Below are 27,334 nucleotides of genomic sequence, written 5' to 3'. Positions count from 1 at the left end.
CACACATATAGAAAACGATTGGTCACTGACATGGAAAAGAAAAGTAAATGATTAAGATAATAAACTTAAACAGCCATTTCGGAGTAAGTTGCACCCATATTTTTTTTACTGATTTACTCCATAAGTTTACCCCAGATTTTTTTGATAGATAATTAATTTGTATACATTTTATATAGAATATACAAAATTCAGATAAATGTATGTTATGTACAGTGTCTGAAACCTATTTGCTTAAAATTTAAAAAACCAATTGTTGAGTTTTTGTAAAAATAATGCATATATATATTACTTAAACAAGGCCATATAGATGGCTGCAGTCGTGTGCTCATTAGTGTTTACCGACCGACCGACCAACCTACCAACTGACCGAAATTACTGAACATGTTTAAAAATGTTGAAATGTTTAAAAACATTTATATTTTTTAAATTTACACGTGCGTAGCCTGTCACTTTTGACGTGCTCGTATAACGTAATTTCGAGTTGAAAAGTAAGTCAAGAAAACAGAAATCGGGCAAAAAGAGTGCGCAATAACATTTAACGCACAGTGCGCGCGCAAACATCTGTGCACTCATGGCAATTTTGTAAACGCTTAAAATTGCCTGAAACGTACTCTTATTTCATCGAAAATAAATTTTGAAAATGTTAAGCGCGCGTACGCCTGCGTTACATGCGCTACGCACGTAATTGTATTGCCATATGATGATTTATGCCCTGAAATTTATGAGTACCAAATTTTATTTAATTGTGATTCATGGTTGTGAAGATATGATTACAAACGTGATTTCGTTAAATCGTGCGTAGACCGCGTAACTTTTTATTGCGCACCGTGAAAACATAACCACATCGATTCCTGGCCATAAGGAATATACTGTGAAAAATTGACTTAGCTAGATTAAACTGATTTAAACTTATATCAAGATAAGGTCAGAAAGCGATAAAACGCATAGTGATACCGGACCGACAGACAGACCGACAGACCGACTGACATAGTGAACTATAGAGTTGCGTCCACGCGACTAAAAACATTAAACCAGGTCATAATATGTACGTTGATATAGAAACAATTCACTACCTAAATAGCTCGCGTTGAATGTCCTCCCGTGGACGGTCTTTAGGCCTTGCTAGGCTTAATTTTGTAGGCATAGGACTAGTAAACTCGGTAATGTACGAAAGTCATATGCTAGCTATAGGGAAAACCGGGTATTTTGGCTGCAAAGTTATGGTTATTCCATTTGTTTTGCTTTCGTGATCGATCGAAAAAGTGGGTGAATCACAGAAGAACGAGAACAGAAACGAGAATATCAATCCGTGCACAATGCATGTTGGGATTTATAGCGGGCTGCTTAAATTATTAGAATCAACTTATTTTTAAACGGTTAAAACCATTTAAAGATGAAAAAAGTTATCGCAATAGGACCATATAGTATTTATTGCTACATAAAATGTAGTTTGTGACTTTAAAAAAAATGTAGGGAATGGGACCATTGGTCTCATTTGGTTTGTAAAATAGAGAATCCACAGTATTAGTTACCTTCTTTATTTTGCTTTTCTCCTCATAATAACCAATAACTGATGTGGTGTGTTCATGAAATACTGCTAGTCGTTTCTTAATGGTCTCTTCATTGTCATCAGACCTACCACTTGTTTCACCACGCTTGAGTAATCTTTTTGTCATTTCTTCATCTGACACATCAAAGTAAAGTGTAAACTGACATTCTGTAATCTAATAATTATAAAAAAATTAATTCCAATAAAACCTCATTTGTAGAGACGTATGTATTACTGGTAAATTTGAAATGGATTATTTAAGCAGTATGGAAACAACTTACAAATTAGTCAGAAGGAAAGCAATATTGAGGATGATAGTACTGTGAAGTAGCTTTGCGTCATAGATGTTTGCCCTACCCTGACATAATTTTGTACTTACTTTACTTTTCCTTGTACTAAAGTACATTGAAAACACTTATTATCAGGTGGACCTTGAACCCACCCTTCAAATCACAAGTGATTTAAAGTTTTATTCCGTTGTGCCGTATGAGGGGAGTCATTCATGCGTAGCAGCCTCTTATTGAATGATGGGTTGGTATATAAAGTGTGTGCGGGGACGGCGCGAGGTTGAAACAAGGAGTTGAGAGTAAGCTGAGTGTTGCATTACTTGATTGGGTGTGGCAAACTACTAGTGTTGTATGGACAAGATGCTAAGCGAAGAAAATAAGAAAAACCAAAAAGTAAGAGATATTTGATGCACAGCGATATTGTAGTCTTGTACTAAATGCAATGCTTGAGTGAAAAATAGCCACCTGATTTGAACTTACATGCCATTCGTATCAACGAATAAACTATTGTGAAACAAATTATTGTGGAAGTGTCGAAGTGGTTGAGTCTTTAAAATTACTAGGGGTTGTAATACAATGCGATCTTAAATGGGACATTCAAGTTAATGAATGTGTTTCTAATGCATCTAAACAACTTTTTACCCTTTCCATTCTTAGGAAAGCTTTGGCCCCAGCTAACCTCCTGTTTTTACTACGTACATACGTCAATTTTTGCTTTGTACGTTGTTTGCAGAATTATTCAGACGTTGGCTGCCTTCTGTTTGTACTATTTATGTGTTTTTTTTATGAATAAATAAATAAAAACCTATATATATAATACACCAAATTCGCATACATGGTTATAGTGAAATTAGCCTAATCACACACTAAGACATAAAAGTATATATATATTTAGGAGATTTTTACAGTAGGCTATCGGAGTGCCATTCTCTAGTTATTATTAAGTGATCTTAAAAGATCATCTATTGTTATTGTATAAATCTTTATATCTTTCTGTACAGATTTTGTGTGTGCTATCATCTCATCGCAATTTTCAAATTCAATATCTTTCACGTAATATAAACTGGTAAATTTGTGAATTCACTGTTTCAATTCCATAACCGTAAGTAGCGCAAACATTTTATTTGAACAGTTTGATATTTATTTCTCTTTTCTTATTCCGAATTACGAACACACCGAGCAAACGATGGCCTAAAATTGAATATATCAAATAAAAACTATGATTGTGGTCATAAAGTATGTGTTTGCCAATGCTTAATGCATGTAACACACTCAAACAGTGGAACCTTTTGCAGGTGCCAAACACGCACCCAGAGACCAATCCCACTTTGAACTTTACATTACCCAGGCCAGAAAAGGGGTTAGAAATTCTGACACGATACAGTATAAAATTTAGACTGAAATAATGTTTTAAAATAAACATATTACATATATATGTCAAACGTACCAAAATCAGATTTTACTGTACCTCTTTTTCAAAATCTATTCCTTGTTGAACCTCTCTAGGATAACCATCAATTAAAAATGCATTACTTGAAGTATTGGCTTCCATTGATTCTTTCAGAAGCTGAAGAACAGTTTCCTGGTGGAGGAGAAAAACCTTCACTGATAAAATTTAAAGTACAACTCACATATTGCATGAAAAAAATCAAGTATCTATATATAAATTTACACAAGGGCAACATTTGACGAAAGAGATAAAAAAACTACTTTTTAACTTCAACTGGCCATATCATATAACATCACAACAAATTAGACAGGCCTAGCTAATAAAGAGGCCTACTGTCTGTAGTTTTAAAAGTTTGTTTGGCTTGTTGCAAGTTGCACACTAAAATATACAGTAGTTTTTTGTAACCTCTCTTTCCTTAAAATTAAAAATACCTATGATTTTACAATGAGATGATATTCTGGGAATGTAGTAAAATGCATTTCAGTTCAATTATAGATACAAACTGTGAATTATCAATTTTTAGTTACAGTCGGTAGCTTAATTGAAGACCGTGTGTGAAAGATGAGGGTATATCAATTTGATCTCTGTTACAGTAAGTTGCGGATAACGAATATTTAAAAAAAAAATTCACATTTTGTACTAAGAAAAGACTCCTCTGAATTTGGGATTGGAATGGGCTAAAGGCACAAAAAAGAAACTAATTATAAATTAACAAATACTCTACCATCTGTTGTTAAACACTAAAATATTTTTCAATATTAAAAATTGTTATTAAAATATAAATCAATTAAGAATAACCATATTGAAAAAAAAGTGTTCAAACCTGAGGAACAAGTTCACCCTTTTCCATAATTTCAGTCAATTGTTTTCCTCGTACTGAGCCAGAATTTACCTCTGCCCTTAAAAGATCACCAGTTGAAATATGCGTAAACCCATACTTTTCTATGATTTTTGTACATTGTGTTCCTTTTCCTGAACCAGGTCCTCCTACATTTAATTTAAACAAAATGTGTTTATATCTACACTTGACAAGCAGAAATCACAATTAATGTGCTGCATTTTTTCCTAACTTAGAATAAAATTTATTTTTTCTTAATTTTTGTAAGTAAAGTATTTATTTACTGGTACTATTAGGGAGGTTTCGCAATGCTATGAATACGAAAACGGATAGGGCATACACACATATTTGTTTTCGTAAGCCAGTAAATATGGCAACGAAATATTGAGGCTGCCGTCCAAAATATGAAGTAACAAAAAAGCGAGTGAGGACTATTTATTTGTGTGGGGAGGAAGAGGGAGAGGGGAAGCTAAAATGTCCGGCCAACTAAAAGGTAATTAAATGGACAACCACATTTATAAAGACATATCTAAACAAATAAAGGAGTACAGAATAGACTTTGTCCTCAAAGCAATTAAACTGAAAGCTGAAGAGCCTGCGAAAGCAGTAAAACATTGCAAAAGACAAAAACTCGGGGAGTTATGATGTTTTAGCCCGGATATTGGGACATCAGGCCATAGCTGTGCTCTCAAAACATCTCTATCACTAGAGGACTAGGCTGTTGAAAGTAAGGCGTAAAACTTCCTTTATTGCGACTTTTAATTATCGACCAACTAAATGAATGGCAATTTGGGTAAAAAGGATGAATTTTAACACGACCACCCAAGAAGTATTGTTAGCAGAAACACGCCCTAAGAAATAAAATTGAACAAACAATACGGATAATAAATAAAAATCTAATTTCGTTTCGTTTCCCAAGGTGAGACTCGATCTCGGTACCTTGAATGCCATAGACACTAGCACATGAGACCATGGAGCCATACACAACTGACTATACTATGCAGTAACCACTTTTGTGCAGATAGAAATTACAAACTGCAATAAATTATAATTTTCTACTATAATGACATCTTTAAAAATTAAAAATGAAGCACTGTCAAACAGATGAAAGAAAGTTAATGTTAAGTTTGTTATTTCGGCCTAAGAAATGTCATAACTTGTTTGATTGTCGAAATAAATTTGTTAAAATTTAATATACAATTAATAATGACTCAACTTTTGTTTTCTTAATTTCATAATAAATCATACATATGATAGTGATACATAGACTTCAAGAAAATGAAATGAAAAATAGGTGTTCCCGAGCATTCTGACGACCTATATTAATTTTAAAATTTAGCATATTTTCACCATTGTGTTATTCTCACATGTCATGTCATGTCTCACTGTCACTTTTGACGTTCTCGTATAACGCAATTTCGTGTTGAAAAGTGAATAAAATATTATATTATTAAATAATAAATCAGACAAAAAGAGTGCGCATTAACGTTCAACACACAGTGCACATGCAAAAGATCTGCGGCCTCATGGCAATTTTTTAAACACTTAAAATTGCCTGAAACGTACTCGAATTTCATCGAAAATAAGTTTTGAAAATTGTAAGCGCATTTATGCATGCGTTATATGCGCTACAAATGTAATTGTATTGCAATATTATGAAATATGACCTAGCTAGATGTAACTGATATCAAGATAATTGACAGAAAAATAGTGCAAAGGAAAGAATAAATAAATAAATAAAGATTCTGACAGAATCAATAGGTTATATGCATGATAATGCATATAGCCTAATAAACATAGTGCTCATGGACAAACCAATAATTTAAGTTAATTATTTAACACAACTGGGTTTGATTTAAATCAAATACGTCTACACATCATAAATACAAACTATTGTACATTGTATAGTATTGATATCACATTATGTGTTAGTAACAGAATGTATTAAACATACCAATAACAAATATGACTTTAACATCCTTCAAAGCAGAGGCAGCTGATTTTTCCTCCGACAAACCCTCTTTATTATCATTTTGCTGTTTGTCTACAATCAAATAAGTACATTAAAATGGATTAGACCAGAAAAACGTTATTTTCTATGAAACGCCAAATGCGAACTATCTCTAATGCTTGTTTCTTCCATTAGAAGTGCTATTTAAATTAGGGATAATGATGTATATTCAAAAATTTAATATCACAGTTTTACTATATTAATTATTATACAGATATTGCCTGCTTAGAGGTAATTGCGCTTCAGAAAACATATATTCCCAAGAGTAAAACATTATTACCGAGGGGAAATCTTATATTTTACAGATATAAAAGGTGATATCTGTTATATACAGTATACAACAACCAGTAGAATATCTGCTGGGTCGGGTAGCTTGGCCACCTTATGTAAATAAGCCTGCCTAGATAGGCGTTGCATTCACCTATACTAATACCTTGCGAAGAATAATATACAGATAATTACTAATTAATGATTCTCGGGCAATAAAAAAAAAATGAACATACAAATTTCAATCAATAATCCTACACTAATAATAATATTACTAGTAGGTCAGATAATAATTTGTCTTCTACGAGTCGAATCACCAGATGTTCAGTGCACAGTGCGTACCAAGTTACTCAGTCAATATCAAACTCTTCAAGGATTTGCTGGATTATATATGTTTAATGACAGGGACTGTTTATTTTGCCGTACTCCAGGACATATACAATAAGTGACTTTGATAACTCCAGAGGGCGCCATATTTACAAGGTCAATATATATACTTATAATATCAATATTACCATAAACACAATAGACTCAACATTCCAGAATAGATTTAAATAATGAGTTTCTAACACTGTACACGTAGCACTATAAAGCTGAAAAATATAATAAAAAATAAGAATCCATTATTGAAGAGGGTATATTGAAATTGTGTTTACCTTCTGTATCAGGCAGAGTTTTGTCATTTTCACCTGTATTACAAGCTTCTGTCTTCTCTATTATGTCTTCAACAACTAAAAAATACAAATTTTATTTAAATTCTTATTATACAGATAGTGCCTGCTTAGAGGTGAAATATAGGATTTGACATCTCCGAGGGAATAATATTTTGCAAAGCGAAAGCGTCGGGAATTAATTAAACGTGTATTTCACCAACAAATGAAATTAGAATTTACGAATTTCACTGAGTTTTAGTCCTCTATTATCATTGCTCTTTCGGCGCTCCATAAGAACAAAAATATTGAACATTGAATATGCGAAATTTGTGAAACACGTCTCTAAAATCATTAATTTAAGGATTTAATTATTTGTTACTTTTTATGTGATTCTTCTTCATAAAAGTACTTATGAGGCATAATTCTAAGGTGTGGTATTTCTCAACCTACCATTTCCACTTATAATATCAATACAGTAGAACCTTCATTTTACGTACGGTACGGGATCAAAAGGCGTGTGTAACATGGGATTCGTAAAATCCAGGTTGACCTTAGTGTAACGGTGTAATTTTAGTGTATCCGTTACTATACCATATAGTCTCAGTGGCAGGATTTCACACAGTCACAAAATGTACAACAGCAAATATGGTTTATGGTCAGATACAGTTTTATTTAAATATGCAATGTAATACAGTCTGTTCTGGCTATATTACATACCTTTTCTTCTCTCTATTATAAATGTTTTATTCTACCAAGCTCTTTTCCTTCTCTTCTCTCCTCTTACCAGTACATCCATATTTTAAGGAACGGTCCTAATTAATATGCATGTACTGGGAGGGGACTATTTAGTAAAGGGAACATTCCATGATGATGAGGAAACAGTAATTGATTAAGGATGTGGGTTATAGGAGAGTGAATAAAGAGTACCTAGGGATAGGAAGAAACCACTAGGAATGTTAATAGATGGAGTAGGGAGAAATAGTGAAAAAGGGTTGTTGACCTGATGGTCAGAGTGTTACATTAGGTTGACTCCCAATTACGTAAATCATAGCTAAAAAGGCTGCCGTATTTGCCTACTTTACTGTACAGCATGCAGGTGGTCACTAGCTAGGCCTGGCCAGGCTAGCAGGCCTAGCAAGATGTGAGGCTTATTAACTAAAAAAGTACAGTATATACAGGCTGTGCGATGTTTAAATAAAGTGTAAATTTAAATATCAATGTTCTTGTATTTTCTATCAATAAAAACAGTAGCTGCTGTAGGGGGAAAAATATGTTTGAAGAATCCATTATTGAAGAGGGTATATTGAAATTGTGTTTACCTTCTGTATCAGGCAGAGTTTTGTCATTTTCACCTGTATTACAAGCTTTTGTCTTCTCTATTATGTCTTCAACAACTAAAAAATACAAATTTTTAAAAAATTCTTATTATACAGATATTGCCTGCTTATATAGGTGAAATATAGGATTTCACATCCCCGAGGGAATAATATTTTGTTCGGGAGAATATATATTTCCCAAAGCTCAAGCTTCGGGAAATATATTCACAAGACCAAAATATCATTCCCGAGTCAAATCTTATATTTTACCGATATAAAACAAGGGCGGATCTAGGATTTTGAAAAAAGGGGGGGGAGGGGCGGATATGGAAAAAATAAACTAGGGGGTTTGAGCATGCATGGGATGCTCCCCTGGAAATTCTTTTCCTAGACGCCCGGAGATAGCATCTGAGGCGTTTTGGCAAGTCGATTCTTGTCATATAATTATCTGAATATAGTGGGTTTTATAGACCATATTTAATATACGGAATTGGGTTGCGAATTTTTACACATTTTGTACGCGTTCGTTATTGGTTTCTTGGTTTTTTCGACGTTGCTGGGACACATGGACCTGAAGTTTTGCAAAGCCAAGGCCGATCACGCGCAGCCGGGCCCGTGTGAAAATTGAAAAAGTTACCGGTTTTGATGCTTCAACCTAGCCGTCCTAGGACACATTTTCGCTGATATCTTAATCTAGTCTTTACACTAAAGACAAGCATTAAATTTAATTGTTTTTATATTAAAATTTAGGTTTACTTACACTTGTTATTTTGAAATATCAGAGTACAAAAAACATCGTCGAGTTTTAAAAAATCAAGAATTGTCAGCGCGAACGTATTTTTTCACAAACAATGATGACGTAATTTATGAACTATTTGATTGGTCAGTCAGTTTTACCGATCATAACGTTGAAGTTAAACCCGGTTCAACTTTTTTAAAACAATTGAAGATTTTAACAATTTTTAATGTTGATTTGTACCCCCTTTTCCTGTAAAATCGTATGTAAATGGGTGCATAATATATATAATATAATAAGGCCAACCTGGCGCCGCCCCCCCCCCCCCCTAAATCCGCCCCTTTAAAATATAGAAATGTAAAAGAATTCTATTTATGATCACTAACTTTGTAATTTATTAACATCACTAGCATTTGTTAAATATTAAAATGTGTTATATTTGCTGATTTTAAGCACTTCACATGAATTTATCAGAATTATGTGTATTTAATATAAAGTTTATATTTTTTTGATATAAAGAAAATTTAATTATTTATAAAATAAGACTATTTTCAAATTATTATGGCTTTTTTTTGCATTGTTTTTTTTTATTGTTTTTTAACCTTGATTACTAAATAAAGAATTCAAAATTCAAATTCAAAATTAAAACTTAATTAGATACAGGCAAAAAAGTGTATTTTTATTATTATTTTTATGTGGTTTCCTAGGCTAGGTAGTGATGTTGATTTAGGATTGATTATTATTCTTTGAAAACAAAACAGTATCAGCAACATGTTACAGCATCTTTTTGACAGATAATCAAAATAATTGAAATTAAACGTGTATTTCATCAATAAATGCATTTATAATTACAAATTCCACAGAGTTTTTATTACTATTATCATTGCTCTTTCGGTGCTCCATAGAAACAAACACTGAATATGCGAAATTTGCGAACAGTGTGCGAGAAACACTTCTCTAAAATCATTAATTTAAGGATTTAATTATTTGTTACTTTTTATGTGATTCTTCTTCATAAAAGTACTTATGAGGCATAATTCTAAGGTGTGGTATTCACACGATAAAGTTAGTTATCAAATTTAGAGTCAAAATACATGCGAAGGAAACGAGCGCCAACAATAAATAAAAATCGTTCGTAGCCTACTAAAACAGATATATTACGAATTATTATATCAAAAATTGATTAAATTATTTTCTACATAGGCCTCTATGTTAGTGCTAAGCATATGAGCTAAATTTTAATTTTAGGCCTATAGTATTACGATGTCAGACTTTTTCACACACGCTCCAGAATTCTCAATTGTATTCTTTGTGGCATGTTATTTGATCGGCATACCAGTTACCTTTTTATTCACCGCCAGTTAATGAACTTTCCCTGGCCATCGCTGTTCACTTTATTTGCAAGAGAGGTACATGTGTTGATTTTCTAGAGAATGGAATGTCAAAAAAGTCTTTGCATGCCGCTCAGAGAGAAGTATGTGACTTACTGAAACCATGCGCAATACGTGTGACACAATATTATTTTCACTGTGCTATGTTCAAGATGTTAAATTAATTGTAAAGTGAACACGCTCGAAATACCAATCAAGCTAGCAGTCAGTCGGAGAACAAAAAATGGCGCATACGGATGCAAACTACAAACACAGACAACTTGAACAGCAACAGTTTTTTACTTTTGTAAAAGTAAACTCAATCACTCAATTTGACACAATGTGACTTGAATGAAATACAAAAACAATCGTAACACACATAAAAATAAACATGATGAGTGTTTACACGAATCTATTAAAAAAATATAAATAATTGATTATTAGGCCTATAATATAGTATAATAGCACATTAAGATATGCCTCGCACTTTTTTGAAATTGTAAACTATGCCTCCCAAGCCTCGCAATTTTGGAAAGGAGAAAATGATGCCTCGCCCAAATATGTGGCGTGCATCGCGTTCCTCGCACTTTGTCAACACTCCCTCCTTATGTAAATAAGGGAAGTCTGCCTTGGCATTAAAATATATCACTTAGGCCTAGGCCTTGTAAATATACAGTTAGCTAAAATGGAATATTCCTATCAAGTTTAAAGACATTACAAAACCATTTTATGTTTAATTATTAACAAATTAAACATAAACATATTGTGTACAGCTCTTCAGGACCCTACCCGAATCATTGTGTTAGAACAATTAATTTAATTTATCATTAGCTCTCAAATTACTGGAGCTTTTACTTATTAAAAGACGTCAAGAACTTTGTAGCTTATTTGTCAAAAGCCTCTGTAGAGATTCTTCTAGAATACATGCTTTTTCACTACCCTCCTTATACTATTCCTTCTATTTTTAACTTCAAAGACACTTTGTAAAATGTCACGAATTGCGGTAACAAAATCTACTTCATTGGAATACCTTGTATTATATTTGCTTGAAAAAAACTAAAATGTTCATTTGTCTACTATAGTTTCTGTAATCAACCGTAATAGTTTTCATGCCAATGTTAAAATCCTATACTACTACATATGCATGTCATTTTATTTACACACTTGTGTGTGTGAAGATCATCAGAAAACCAATATCTAGTATTCTTTTAATGTACTGTATAAAGAATTTTTCTAATAATAAAAAAAATTCTTACCGGTACCCTGTATTTCAGAAGCTACTTCTTGCTTTGTTTCCTCTTCTTCTATCCCAGTATTTATTAATTCAGTAGCAAACTCAGTGAGATCTTCTTTCTAAAAAGGGAAAAAACAAAAACCTTCATAATTTAATTTGAAACTTTTAATAGATGTGAAAACAAAATGAATCTTTAATTTGAATATTTAATACAATTTATATATTTTCAATTACCTCCTCAGTAACTTCTACATTCTTACTTTGTATTGGTGGGAGAGGTGGTGACTGTGTGCTCAGTCTCAGATCATCAACTAATTTCAAGGGAAAAAAATAAGATTGTATTACATAGCCCCTTTAAATATGACAATGTGATTGATCGCAATGGCATCATTTGACTACCGCTACAAGGATCTAAACATTACGGCCAAATCGGTCATATATGTGGCAATGACAGGAGAAACCCTGAAATTTGAGCTAAAAACCATGTGAATTATTGATCAACATTATCGCTCTTATTCTTAATGCATTCTGAGAGCATTTAATTCCAAATGTTTAATATTAATATTACCATTTGCTGGTGCTTTTGTTGAATAGAACCAGTTGTCAAGCACTCGTGCAATATCCATAAAAATTGCATCCTCATCTCTATCTGCATCAACCTAAAAAGCAATAAACAAGAGTATTCACAATGCGATGCAATTAAACTTCTTTATTTAAAAGGTAGCACCATATTTATTGAGTAATCAACCATAAAAAATATATGACATTCAGTAAGGTGTTTCCTTATAGTCTTTTTTCTATTAAATATATTTACAAAACAAAGGAATGAAATAAACACTGTGCAGAATAGTATAATAACAAATTAGTTTAAAACATTATTCATCTGGCCAGATTTGAGCATAGGTCCTTGGAAACTATATTTTAAGTTTTGGAGTTTACCATTTACGGTTGACTTGTAATAACAAAAATCATTTAAACCTTTTTAAGATCCTTCGGAAAATGTTGAAGAATAGAAGATATGTTATCTGAAAAGATTTTAATCTTAGATTCAAAGATCTCCTTCCGTGTATCGTCACCGTGACGGTTTATTTCCTTTCGGTCTGTCAATGTGTTATCCTTGCATTCAAGATACAACAAATGAGATGCTCTTCCAAACTAAAAAATAAATATAATAATTTTAAAAATGTGGATATTGACATTTTCTGAATATCCTCTTGTATGTACAATCATTGAGATCAGAATCTAAAAAAATCGATAAAATTACATTGAAGAGGTATTGTACCCCTAAAAAAAATATTATAAAAAAAAATTGTTGTTGAAAATGCCATATTAATATACATATACACATAATAATTCACTATGAACAAAAACTAGATTAAAAAAAATGTATTTACCTAAAAAAACTGTAATTTAAAGAAAAAAATAGTCAAATTGGCTGCCAGCCAATGGGTTTTTGGTTGAATTTAACCATTTATTTTGTTATTTTATAAGTGAAAACCTTATTTTTTCATTTTTGTTGTAAAGTAATATACTTTTAACTAGTAAGTTGTACAGCTTGATGCGTATTTTTAATTTGTTTTTATCTTTTCGAAACCACATCGAGTTTAGTTTGGTCATTGCTACACGCGCTAGTTGTTTTCTTCTTATTATGTCTTGTCTGTCCCAAGGAGCGATCCTAGTTTTTTTCGTGTTTCTCCATTGTTCTTGTATGTCTTCTTTTTCGTCGTCGTTTGTTCTGTTTTTTCTTTATTTACATTTAAGTTGAAAGTTGATAGATGGCGTTCTAATTCGTTTACATTATGCTTGCTGTTTAGACTAAAAAAATCTACATCATCAGCATATGTTATCTGTTGAGGTATATCTGTTTGGTAATTGTTCCAATTCCTCGTAGGGCAGACTCAAGGTAAACAGTGAATAAGACCGGGCTTGAGCTAATGTGAGATTGAAACTGAAATAAGTATTATTAACTCATTTAAGATATTTTGAGATGGTGCAGCATTATGTCTCATGTGCAATGGTGCAAATCATTATGTCTTTTTAAGACTGTTCCCCATTGTATATATTTTTGTCTTTTTTATTGTGTAATTTTTAAATTGGTGGTATTGATTGTTTTAGATTAAGCTGATGTTTATGTTATTTTTATGCACAGCGCTTAGAGTTTGTTTCTGTCATTTTGAAGCGCTTTATAAACTCAATTTATTATTATTATTATTATTATTTTGCAGATTGGTTTGTGCTCTATACATTTACTGCATAGAAGTTTTATACATTAAATTGTAGATATTAAAATATAAAGAAAACCTTCAAAAGTAATGCAGACATTATACGAAATATACTTCTGCTTAAAAGGGAGACTATCTTAATGAAATTGTTTGTTTTTTTTTTTATTTCATTTCAACACATACATAATACAAAATTAAGAGATAAAGGTAACGTAACCATTAAACAAATAAGAAGAAACACGATAATACTCTCTCAAAAATAAGAGAGTAATGAATTAAAAGAAAAAAAAAAAATAATGTATCTCAAAAATACACTTCATAAAAATCATTTTGTAATATAATAATATGGTTGCCTTGTATTTTTGGTAAATGTGCATTAAGTGATTAAAATTAAGTAATTGTTCTTTGATTTTGCAACTAAATATGTACCACTTTGTAATTAAAATTAGAATGTTTGCATCACTGTGTGTTTTTCCAAAACCAAAACATATACTTTCTTTGGTGATAATTAAGTTATTGTTGATATTTCGATACATATATTGTTTTACATTTTCCCATATTTTCTTTACTAGATCACATTCAAAGAACATATGTAGCAGTGTAGCCTTTCCTTGCAAAAACTACACATTGGTGAATTGACCTTTGACATCTTAAAGAGCATTGTATTTGTATAAATTATACGATGAAAATTTAAATTGAACATTTTTTAGCTTGGTGTCATTTGTACAGTCGTGTAAATTTGAGAAAAGGTTTTTCCAATCAAGTTTGTTGTCAAACTTCTTTTCCCATTTGGATTCAATTCCAATTGGCTCTTCAACATTTTTTAATATAATGTGTTTATAGATATAATGACAATTTCTCGTTTTCACAGAAATTAATGTCTGTAATTTAGATTCAACTTCATTAGTTGTGTCTACACCTTGTTCAATTAATTTCTGTTTCCAGAGCTTTGGAATTGAATTTACAATCTGGTGATATAATAAGAAGTCTGGTTTAAAATTATATTTATGGTTAAATTCGTCTAGTTCTAATATTTTCCCTTCTTTGTTCACGATATCTTTTACATAGTTTACATTTTTAACCAACCAATTTTTTTCAACTTTAAATTCTCCTTTATCAAAACATGAGTTGTTCCATAAAGATTGATTTAAGATTTTTTGTCTTATCTATAATAATAGCACTAAGCCACAATTTGTTCCTCTATTTCCTCTTGAACTGCAAGTCTGATATTAGCGCTATTTTTTAGCTGGGGCACCTTTTAATTCCCCTTTATCCATTAGTCTATGTTAGAACGGCAAATTTTTACGAAAAAGGTGTTTTTTAGACCAATGTCTTTGCAAATGATGCGTTCGGTAATCCTCTGCCCTTTTCCTACGTCACTTTACCAAAATAAATATGCAGATAGATATGTGGTCAAGGACCATTCCATTAAATTTTGGGACCATTTGGGACCATGGTCCCAATTCTGGACCACTTTTTAGTATACTTTTTAGACCTGCTAGTGTTAAAAGAAAGGACAGAATTTTTCAAAAGCCGGCGAGCAGTCTTTAAAGTAACAAGTAAACTGAAATTGCATTTTCTCGAGAACTACTTGTCCAAAAACTTCATTTTTGTACAAGAGGCAAGAGTTATAATTGGTGATTTGTAATTTTAAAACATAATTTGATTTAATGTGCACCTTTTTTGATGAGAGTAGTTTAAAAAACCTATTTCTTTTCAAATTCACTCGTTTGATTTTTGCGTTGCTGTTCTATTGTTAGTCAACTGAAGCTATTGTTAGTCAACTGAAGCTATTGTTAATTGAAAGGCTTGTTACAAAACCATTACACCAAACTCGCATACACATGCTTGTAGTGAAAATAGCCTAAATCACAAACAGCATTAAGACACACACAAATATATATAAATATATATATATATTTTTTCCCGGGGGAATCTTATGTATGAGAATTTTACAGTAGGCGGAGGTATGCACTCTCGGAGTGGCTTTCTAGTTAATTCTGTATTATTAATCTGTAATTGCAAAAATATTATATATACTTTTTAGATGGGAGTTTCCAATTAGACAGGTAATAACTATAATATTTATATTGTACTTTTATTTTTTTCTAGTATTGATATGTTAAAATACTTACTTCACTTTCAAATAGTTGAACTTGTCCCATAGTTCGAGGATATCCTTCAATGATGAACCCCTGCAAATTTGGACTGATGTTGATTTGTGCCAAAATCTCAGATTTCAGCATCTTAAATACATCACCCTATCAAGAAAAATGTATTTGATTAACATGCCCTTCCTTCATTGTATGTTGTGAAAATTGAAGTAGAATTTTTTTTTTTTTATAAATAAAATTGAAAAAGTGTGTATTATTCTTGCACCAAAATATGAACAAATTTGAATCAAATGAAATGGGAATTATAATTTTATCTCATCAATAGCCAGGAATTTCAGTTATAGGAGGAGAAAAGCCCATAACAAATGATACAGTACAACACAAACAATAAAATACAAAAAAAAACTACAATTAAAGACATCTTATTACTTCTGGTATCAATTGGCCTTCTTCTACAAGAGACTTGATTTCTTTGCAATCGCTATCTTCATGATTCTTTGTGAATTGATTCCTTATAATTTTGCCTGTTGATACATGATGATAATCTGAATATCTCAAGCTCATCCTTTCACACTGATTCAATTTTCTACTACCTGGCTCACCTGAAAACAGAATTTGTTACTTTCAAACAAGTATAGTTGACCATGTGAGAAATTGAAGAAAAAGAAAAGACTTTGTTTGTTCTAACGGAAAATCAGAAAATAATCGCCATCTTTCATTCTGTGAATGTAGTTTAATAGTCCAATCAATATACCAAAAGAACCACCACAAATTGCAATAGTAATGAAAATAAGTGTAATCTACTCAGAATTTTGTGAGGATAATATATCAATTCAATTTCAATTCAATGCAAATTCTTTATTCATCGCACATGGGGCAATTTAAAAAACAGGACTGAAATATAAATTTTAAAAAATACAAAAATCAAAACACATCTTAAATTTACAAAGTAGATCATATATTCATCTTTTTACTATGGCCCATGAACAAAATTTATTTTTTTACAGTTTAATACTGTAGTTGCAACAAATGAATATTTTAGTTTTTGTTTTGTCCTTCCTACACACATAGGACTCCGGTACCGGAGACTATGTGGTAGAAGTTCAAACTCATGAAATAGGGCATGTACTATATTCACACAGACACTTAGAATAACTCATCAAGTGGGACCCTTGATTGTCAGCATACACTAGGTTCACTCTATATAAATAAGGTGAATAAAAAATAAATAAAATAAATAAAGTTTCAGTATTTCATCCCCAGCTGTACTAGTACAGTTACCACAGTTAGTGTACTATTATTCTTAACACATATCCTCTATGATGATAATGATACACTATACTATAGCCACACATACTGTAAGTAACCATGGGATTCCATTTTTGATGCATATATACACAATAGGTAGGCCTACGCGTTTGTCTGGCAGTGTCCTTTGTACGAATCGTTTGTGCCCAAACTCGCTGTGTATGAGTATGATAGACGCGTCAATATCATGTTACATCCAGGGATCAAAATGTGTTTATTTTTCATGTGAAAATAGGCAATTCATTCAACTCTTTATTTACAGACACGTATCTCTCTACGTTGATCGTTGTAACAGTAATGGTTTGTCTTTTCTTTTGTTTAATCTTGGGCGAAAATTACAACTGAATGAAAAAAAAACAGGAAATTTCGGGCGGTGGCAAGGTTATAACATTGCATACAGTACGCCCATTCCAGATCCTGGTTAGTCTGCACGCACAGACTTTTGAGTTAATATTATTTATTGCGTATTATAATATGAAATATAATTATAGTGTAGTCTGTGACTGTTTTTACTCCTTTTTTTTTAAATTTCTTTTATTTTTCTTTTGTTTTTCTTTTACAAATATAAGGTTTGGTGATTTTGGACATTTTGAAATTGTAAAGGATCAAGCATTGGTTCTAAAGAAGATATAATGCTTAATTATTTGTTAAAAAATCTTTATACTGTGTAACTGCATAACAAATTTAGAAAAAATATTTAGTGGATTGTATTATACACAACAAGTAACAATCTATGATATTTGCATACAGATGAGAGGATGTCCCTTGTTAATTGCGTATTGATACTTAGCTACCATACTACCACTGTATGTAAACAAACTGGCTTATAATCAATCACTAAAGTTGATAGAGGAATCTAGGAGTATGTTCAGACTCACGGCGTTAAGGCAGCGTTATCTACGCAAGGCGTACGGTAATCCGTGGGGAAAAAAGCCAAGGTGTTCAGACACAACGATCAACATTCCAATGCCTTGCGTTTAAAACACTCTCATCGGGTCAAAACAGATAGAACTATTATGTATACATTCATGACAATGCATGAAATGTTACATCGTAAAATTGTTTTTGTTATTTTTATTTATATAATGTTACCTTTAAATATACTGATTTTTTTCTTACTACTCCTAGAATTGCAATTTAATTCAAAATAATTTAAAACGTAATTATTACACGGAAAATTATCTGATTAATTGATTTAATTTATGAAAAAACTTTACTGTTCTTTAAAATTGAAAACCTGAAAAATACATTTGACATAGCTATTTTGCTGTCAAAGGGTACAGCAGGTATGTAGTTGCTGTCTGCTAATTGTGGTCATGTCTTTTCATTGGTTAAGGTTAAAATCAATCACTGATGCATCACTGGATTAGCGTTATTAAATCTGCCCTCTCCTGCTAGGTTATTAACGCCACTGGCGCGGCGTAACAGCCCCCTAACGCTAATCTGCGGCTTATTTCAGACACAAAAAAATATATGCCGCTTACATAACTCTACCGTAAAGCCGCAAGTCTAAACATACCCTAAGACACATTGGGATATAGGCGAGAGGATATTCCAGTCTATAGTGGGCTTTAAAATGCTGTATTTAAATTCCTTGACCCTCAAAACATACACTTTGCCACCAAAATCATTTCCATGCATGATGTAAAAGAGGAGATATGAGCAAAAACCTGTATTTTTGGGCGGAAAATCCAAAATGGCGGCTTTCCCCAGGCCAGATGAGCTGGAACTTTTTTTTGGTCGATATACTGTATATAGCCCATTTGACAGAAATCAGTTAAAAACCACTTATTTCTAATTTTTTCCCAGATTGGCCCTTTTTAGACTTATAATAGGGATAATAATTTATGGATATCGTAATATGTTCAATGCCATGTGAACCTGACTGTTTCCAATTTTGTCTTGCCCCTGATTAATAATAAACTGAATCATTGATACTATATATTTGTAATTCTACATATAATCACAATATCACTACTGGAATTCTTTATACAGATTTATAAGATCACTATCCTATATTTTCAATCGTAACAAAAATACAAAAAATTCATTAAACGCACTTATTTCCACCAGCAAGTCGAAAACATTAAGGAAGACTTGGAAAATGAAACTGGCAACCTGTCCTAAGCACAGATGATGCATACACATTGATAAAAACTTTCCTTTGAAAAAAATTAAGGCAAAAGCAAATAAAGATCGATCTCCCTGGATCATCGAGGCAATAGCAACGTCAATATCAACCAAGGGCAGGTTGTATAGTTCATACATACGATCGTCGTTGAACTTTTAACGATTATCGATGATAGCGTTGATCAACGTCGACAGGAAACCGGGCTTTAATAACAGAATTATCCTCGTACTTAACAGGAAACTATGTTAATTCTCTTTTAATTCTATGTTTCTAAGACCTGTTAAGGATGAAATTTGCCCGCACACAAACCAAAAAAGTGAGCAATATAATACTTTTGATTCTTTCAAACAGTTCTAAACATAATTATGAGACAAGGGCTAAAGACAATTTAAGCACTGCTTTCGAAACGACCCTATTGGGCTAACAAAGTATTAGAGAGGCATTAACATGTGGGACGCAGTACCAACCCAACGACAAAATAAAATGTTAACTAGTGTTGGTATGTTCAAACATAAAATTCATGTTTGTTAACAGTTATCCTTAATTATAAGTTCTTGAATCTTCGAATCAATCTTCAATTTATATATCCTGACTGATAGATAACCTCTTTATTTGATTTTCTCACAGCATTTGTTATTACCACTGCATTCTCAGTATTGTTATTATTATCGTTAAAATTATTATGGTACATTTTATTGATTTTATTTATTTATTTACTTATTTATCTAATTATTTATTCATTTAAAGGGGCTTTGCGTTTAAAGGTCTTGTTCACAGCTTAGCCCCATTCACAACTTTGCATCTACTTTGTATTTCATATTCAAAAATATGATTATTTATGTATACTTTTAATTGATCTGAGATTGTGATAAAGTTGTTATTAAGTCATTTGAGGTCAAATATTGTATGAAATAGTAATTTGATGTATAGGGCAATTTAAATAAATGGTATACAAGTGAGTTGGTTATCATTTCAAGCATATTCAATTTTCCTGTTGTATGAATAATGTATTTATTTTATAAACAAATATTTTGACATGATTTTTAAAAATGTGTTTTTCTTATTTTTTATTTTTACATTTATCAGTATAGCACATCATGAAATTGTTCTCCATTTTAATGCAGGTCATGGCGAAATCATATCGATCAACTCGATTGGCCAGTCTAATAAGTTGGCAGTATACTCTGCACCTTCTGAAACCCAAAGATGTTTTCGTCTGATCATTTTAACGGTAGATAGAGTAAAATAGTCACCAGTTCTTTCCATAATAGCATCACAGACCTTTTCAACAGTTGCCTCATCATCCATTAGGCACAGGAGCCCCGGATAGCGTTATGAACTCATCAGCCCAACTAATGTGTTTTTCCCAAGGACAATTTATCAATAACTAAACTTTGTCACCACCCATAAGTGTGCTGTTCATTTCCTATTGACCAATGAACACCAATGTAACTGGACCTGAGTTTCTTGCTATTTGACCTTGGGTGCAAATTATACAATTAATTGATGTTAACGCCACTGACTACTCTTTTCTGTATAGAAACACTGAATTGACTGAATAATAAGAAAACCCTACAATAATTTCTACTACTACTTGATATGGTGTTATACAAGAACTATATTAAAAGAATTGAATGTATGGAGAATAACAAAAAAAAGTTAAACGTTATATGTAAAACATCACTTAGATGATATCATTTTCTAAACATTGTTTCATTAGTTATATCATGGAAAAATAAGTTAGTTATAAATAAGCAAGTTATTTCTCCATGAAAGTTTCTCCATTGTTATATTCACATCACATATATTTATATTTGGTTTTAGTTTTTACATGTAATATTTCATTAAGAATTTCATTTTCTGACAATGTGATTGAAAAAATAGCCAATTATATTGGCGGCCCTAAACGATGATGTTTACTGTTGGGCCTACAGAAATGGTACAAATTCTCAGTTGATATGACACAAAATTTACAGAATTCAGCACTAACAACATACCATATTCTTCAGTTCAGGTCACAAGTTTCAGGGGCGACAATGCAAACATCCCGCCAAAATTTTCCTTCTAATATATCTCAGTATTGCCAAGTAACACACGGGAAAAGAACAAATAAAAAACAAAAACCATTCAAAACAGACCTATTTCTGTTTTAAAAAAGATTGAAATGAAATAATTCTTTTTAAACACTGTACTGTACTTGGAAACACGTACTTGATTTGTGATAGAACTTTTGTGATAGAACTTTTTTTCTGAAAGTGTCCCCTTAATAGGGGTTCTATAGCCCCTATAAATAGCCCCTGGAACAATTCCTAAACAAACTTGTCCTCTTCATAGAGGTTTCGCAGAAAAAAACCAACACCAATACTGATCTGGACTCGGAAATTAAAAATGTAGCAGGCAACGTTTCACCAATGAAAACTTTTAAGACGGACAAAGTATCATAATTATTATGATATCCATTTTTATTTAATAACGATAAATGGATATAATTATTTCGTCTTTTTTGTTTGTATCCGTATAGAATAATGTACAGTACAGTTATATCCATTTGTTGTGCTATCTATTGTGCTATCCGTTTGAACTAATGTGCTGTCTGTTTGAAATAATTCAGGTTTTTTATTTTGAATATGTTTTGCTATCCATTTTAAACGTGCTAAACAAGTTACATATTTGTTGATATAAGTTTGTGGTATATTAGTTCTGAAAAGAACTGTTGAGTTGCTCGACGTTTCGATTTACTCCAAAGTCAAAGTCTCCAAAGCTATTCCATCATGCCGTATTCGGGGAATCGCCCACAAGTGTTTTCTCAGAGCAGGGTATGTTCCGTATGGGGTTCTGTATGCTATTTTTTAATAATGTACAAAAAATGAAATGAATAGAAAGTTCTAGCGGAAGTCAAGAGTTACTATTGCCAACAAGACGAAGCGCGAAACATCTGAAATGATATACAATTTCTTAAAACATGAAAACACAGAATATATTATATTAATATAACTTTTTAATATTTCCAAAGGCTCGGACATGGAAGAAGGGCCTTAAAAAACTGAATTGCTATATGTTAGACCACATTTCCATAACTTTTCAAAACTCATCGAACCCTCTGCTAGTAGGCCTAATTAATATAGGAGCGTATCGCCAAATCATTAGAAAAAAAAACATGGCATGAAGATGTAATTAATCAAACAACGGCCAAAGAATACCAACAATTTTAATTTAGGTTTCGATTCTTAATTAATTGGTGGACTAAGCCTAGTTTGAAACTATAGTGCCCATTTATATTAGAAAGAAAGATAGAAAAATTTGTTTCCATCTCCATGTTAATACCAAGGCACTTTTCAATAAAAAATTCTGGCCTAGTATTCTTGCAAGGTCGTCACAGCTCCAGTTACAAACGGTGATACAAAGTGTCAATCATTTGACCAGTGAACAGCCCACTGGTAGGATAGTCCTTGAAACCGTCTGTAAAACACATTAATCACTCACATGCCGCTAATGGTTTAAAACCTCACTTTTTGGGGTTTTCAAACGTAACGCTATCCGGGGCTCCTGCGCCTAATGTCAGCTTCCATAACATTGTCAAGTATATTCATGTGTATTATTTGAAATTTACTAGGTCTTACGGAGCGGGCCTTGTCCCCAATGCTTTTGGTACGGTTGGTAATGTTTAACAATTCTCCTAATAGTTGTTTTGTCTGGTACTATGCCGTCAATTTTAAGTAATTCATATATCTGTTTAATTGTATGGCCAGCATGACTTATCCTAATAATTTTTGATCGCACTGAATTTGGTGTTCTCAATATTATTGAAAATATTTGAATGTTGCAGTTTTAAAGATCACCTATAATTTGTAAAAAATGTTTTATATTCGTGCAATGGGCCAAATATTTTTATTTGTTAAAAGAATGTCATCTTTCAACTCATAAAAATATTTGCCCCATTGCAATCATAAACATTAATTATTTTACAGTCATCAGAGGGACCTACACTCAGAAAGGTCTACATATTTCACCTCTGAGCAGGCAATATCTGTATAATATTAATAATATCCCATTTAGTAAAGGGTGTCAAGATGCCAAAAAATTAAACATTTTTAATTTAAATATTAAATATTGTTATTTAAACTTTTACAGCAGATATCAATGTCATGGCTGGTTCTTCCAATTACAAAAAAACTGAAACAATTCCTAATTGACACATAAGGTTGGTAAATTTTCAACCAAGATGGATGGTTATAACTTACCGATAACAAATACATATCTCAAGTTAGCTGGTAAAGATATTTTCTTGGAAGGGATAGGCGGGAGAGGACTGGTAGTTTGGAAATCGAAGGGGGAGGTTTCAGTGGTAAATGTTGGTTGACGTTCCAATGGTTCAGTTGTGATCGGTGGCAATGGACTTGATTTGTTAGCTCTTAAGTCCTCATCAACAAAAGTGTTCCAACAAATTTGCTCACTGTTTTTTGCTTTGGTAATACAATTTTGCAGATAGTCCAGAGGATTATCTGGTTTATTATACATTAGTCCAGTCATCATACTCTGAAAAGGAAAATAAATACCCAATTTATATATTATTAAAAAAATGAAAAATGAAAATGAAAACAGACTCACAAGCCTCCACGTTTGGCAGTCTGGAGCACTCTCGGAGCCTAAGTTTTTTCACTACTCAACCAGTGGAGTTATTTTTAGTTTTTTGTGCTGTAATAGTAATACCCTAGTTTTTTATGGTAACGTTACACGTGGACATTTTGCTATTCATCGCACAGATTTTAATGTAAAGTTGGTGGCATTTTTAATCCTATTTAACACAGCTGCACGACTCTTTAATCAACCACACATTTTCATACAATTTTCATAAAAAACCGAACTATTTGTGGGTTGATAACATTTCTAACGTTTCTAAGTGGTACTTACTTACTTTTTACTGTACCAGGTTAAACAAAGCCAGTTGGTGGATTTTAACGCTTTATTACAACGAAGCCATTTGTAGAATTTCAACGCTTTTATTAATGCAACAAAGTCTTCCCGTGGAATTTGTATAGCTTTTTATAGGCCTATTATATCAACTCAACGAAGCCTTTTGGTGAAAATTCAATCCGTTTTTACAACGAAGCCTTTTGGTGGAATTTCAACCGTTTTTACAACGAAGCCTTTTGGTGGAATGTCAACACTTCTTATTTACATTTAAACGCTGCTAAACAAAGCCTTTTGTTGGAATTTCAACGCTTTTTATTTTAAATCATTACTCAATGTACAACAAAGGTATTTGGTGGACATTCTTTTGTGTACGACTTCTTTCGGCCTAGTTCTTTTGAAATGCAGTGCGATTGTGTTGGATAACACTTAATGCCAGGAGTATTCGCAACAAATCAATCGAACTGCTTGCGTACCTTGCCATTCATGACATTCAACATTTTTGTTTTAACTGAAAGCTGGCTCACCGACATTACATTAAAGGACATTACACCTAAGCTAGTTGCGTTCAAGAACGAACTGGTTCCTGTTCATATGAATTTATAACTCTGGAATTCCATATAAACTGGGATCAGCCTAACTGTATCCCTCCATCTTTTAATGATGCACTGGATTCACTTAATTGTTTACAATTCGTAAATGGTATTACTAGGCCTAGTTTGAATATCCATGACACGGCACCATTATTGATCTGGTTTCTTGCCTAGCTGTCGATTAGCCTCGACACATTTTGCATAGTGGTGTGTGTGAAGAAGAGTGCGCGAAGGCAATCACGTGAATTGACCTAGAATCCTAGGCCTACTGTAGAAAGAATTGTATCGCAGTTGTGTATACGCTTGGGTGCACACGGAACAAAAAATTTAACTAATGAATTATTCATGTTTATTTTCTGACGTTTCATGAGGGGTCCCCAACTTATGTACGAAAAAATTGCAGCCGGGCCATGAATGATTCGTACAAAGAGACACCACTAGAGAAATGCGTACCACATACTGTTTACTTCGCTGTCAGTCAGCATGCATAAAGTGTATAACCCTCCGACGTACGTCAAAAATGAAATGCCGCAGTTACTTAAAATATACAGTAGTACACTTAATATGGTTTTATTTTTTACCAGAAAAGAAATGATCAAATTTTTCTCCCCGACAATTATGGTCAATACTCCCCGACGGGGGGACCAGCTTTCCTGACGGGAGGGCCAAGAAACAAAAGCGTGTTTCGGCCGCCTACATAAAATGGGTTACGGCCGCTGCATAGCAAATTCAAAGCTTCTTAAATTCCTTTCGTACATTTCTTCCTAATGTACTTGCTTTATAAAGTAGACTGATAAATATTCCACTTATTAAATCATTTAATAAATCGGTAAAATTTACGTTTCAAAGCAAATATTACATTAGAGGCGTCATTTTTAGACATGCCTCGTGTGCGGCGAAGACTAGTTCGAAAATGGAACAGTCCACCACTGCAGGGGTATCCAACCATTAATTAACGCGCTAATACATGCATACCATGCACATTGCCTGGGTGACAGTAATTTAGTAATTGATTTACATGAAAATAAAGAGTATTTAAAGCTTGATAACATGCAACAAAAATTACTCCACCACCTATTATGGACCTCGTGCGATCGTGTTTTGAAAATGAGTAGCGACGTGTAGAGTATCGGAAAACTAACCTTATTGTTGTTTTCATAGTGTAGGCCCTAGGCCGCCAAAACTAGGATAGCCTCAACTTTGCATGAGCTGAGGCCCACAGGCCCGATGTCTTCTCGTCGGTGGATGTCTGGTCAAATTAAAATAACCGATATGCGTAGGGCAGCTACAAAAATTGATGTCTTCTTTAGATAGGATTTAATTAGCGAACAATACATTGTTTGTGTGCATTGTCCATGCTTTTAAGGCGATGACAACCCTACAAGTACAATCGACGCATTGTCGGTTTACGAACAATACTTTGTAGGCTACGTTCAGACAGGGACCTCCCTGGTTCAGAGAACAATGACCTAATTATGATCCGGAAGAGGTGACATTTATTGCCGATTCATGGACAATGTAATCCTGGCGATTTTAAAGACAGGAAAACTGAAAAAAATCATTTGATGACATTGACTAACAGCCGAGTCCAACAAATAGTTCTTTAGTGTATAAATTAAGTATACTGTATGCCTGATTTATAATGAAATCTAGAGAAACTTATATCTTTATTATTACCGTAAATCTTCTAATTGCAACCCTGGGTTATTATTCTTTGATTGTTTTTTAGGGTGGGTTACTATTAGATTAGCTGTTTGGTTATATATTTCTGCTATGTGGTTAAAAACTTCTATAGGTGCATATTTTACCATTTCAGAGTATACTTGGTCACTTCCTGGGCTTTTATTATTTTTTAAGCATTTCGCTGCTTTGGCAACTTCATCACTTGTAAAGGGAGACTTCATTTCAATAGGTTTAATGTTTTCGTTTATAGGTTTTTCTTGTGATTTGTGATAGACGTTTTCAAAGAATTTGCTAATTATTTCTACCTGCTCTTCTTCGTTTGTTGTTATACCGAACTCTGTTTCTACCACAAGTCTTTTATTTTCGTTAAGTTTTAGGTTTTTACTGCTTGGTACATTCTTGTTGAGTCATCTTTGAATTTTTTAATTTCAGCTATCTTTTCTTTTAGTGTGTCTTCTTTTTCTTTATTAAGTTCAGTATGAATATTCTTTATGATTTGATTTCTTTTCTTCCTAAGTTTTGTTTTCTTTGATTTGTCATTTGATGAATTTATGTCGCACCTCAACTGTTTCTGCTTCTTCGATAACTCTTGTATATATTTATTGTTTGATTTAGACTTTGCTTTCCTGTAACCAACCACTTCCAATGCTACATTCTGAAA

At 32.5% G+C, this 27,334-nt stretch overlaps 1 protein-coding gene across 2 annotated transcripts in view; it reads right to left on the bottom strand.

Moving 5' to 3' along the window:
• LOC140046569 (adenylate kinase isoenzyme 5-like) overlaps positions 1–27,334 on the bottom strand; it is a 57,869-nt gene that overhangs the window by 9,456 nt on the left and 21,079 nt on the right. Inside the window, exons 2-14 of one of the 2 annotated variants that reach the window (XM_072091266.1) lie at positions 23,728–24,022; positions 16,477–16,649; positions 16,069–16,194; positions 12,690–12,866; positions 12,280–12,370; positions 11,946–12,022; positions 11,734–11,830; positions 8,375–8,449; positions 7,059–7,133; positions 6,079–6,168; positions 4,110–4,273; positions 3,305–3,418; positions 1,533–1,724 (exon numbers count right to left, since the gene is read on the bottom strand). In XM_072091266.1, coding sequence (XP_071947367.1) covers positions 1,533–1,724; positions 3,305–3,418; positions 4,110–4,273; positions 6,079–6,168; positions 7,059–7,133; positions 8,375–8,449; positions 11,734–11,830; positions 11,946–12,022; positions 12,280–12,370; positions 12,690–12,866; positions 16,069–16,194; positions 16,477–16,649; positions 23,728–24,022 — 1,746 coding nt within the window. The remainder of the gene's footprint in view (positions 1–1,532; positions 1,725–3,304; positions 3,419–4,109; positions 4,274–6,078; positions 6,169–7,058; positions 7,134–8,374; positions 8,450–11,733; positions 11,831–11,945; positions 12,023–12,279; positions 12,371–12,689; positions 12,867–16,068; positions 16,195–16,476; positions 16,650–23,727; positions 24,023–27,334) is intronic. The other variant, XM_072091267.1, reaches the window with a different exon arrangement.

Source organism: Antedon mediterranea, chromosome 4 (assembly GCF_964355755.1).
Source record: "Antedon mediterranea chromosome 4, ecAntMedi1.1, whole genome shotgun sequence".
Taxonomy (NCBI): domain Eukaryota; kingdom Metazoa; phylum Echinodermata; class Crinoidea; order Comatulida; family Antedonidae; genus Antedon; species Antedon mediterranea.
The sequence above is the reverse complement of the archived record's forward strand: the minus strand, read 5'-3'. Positions and strand labels throughout refer to the sequence as shown.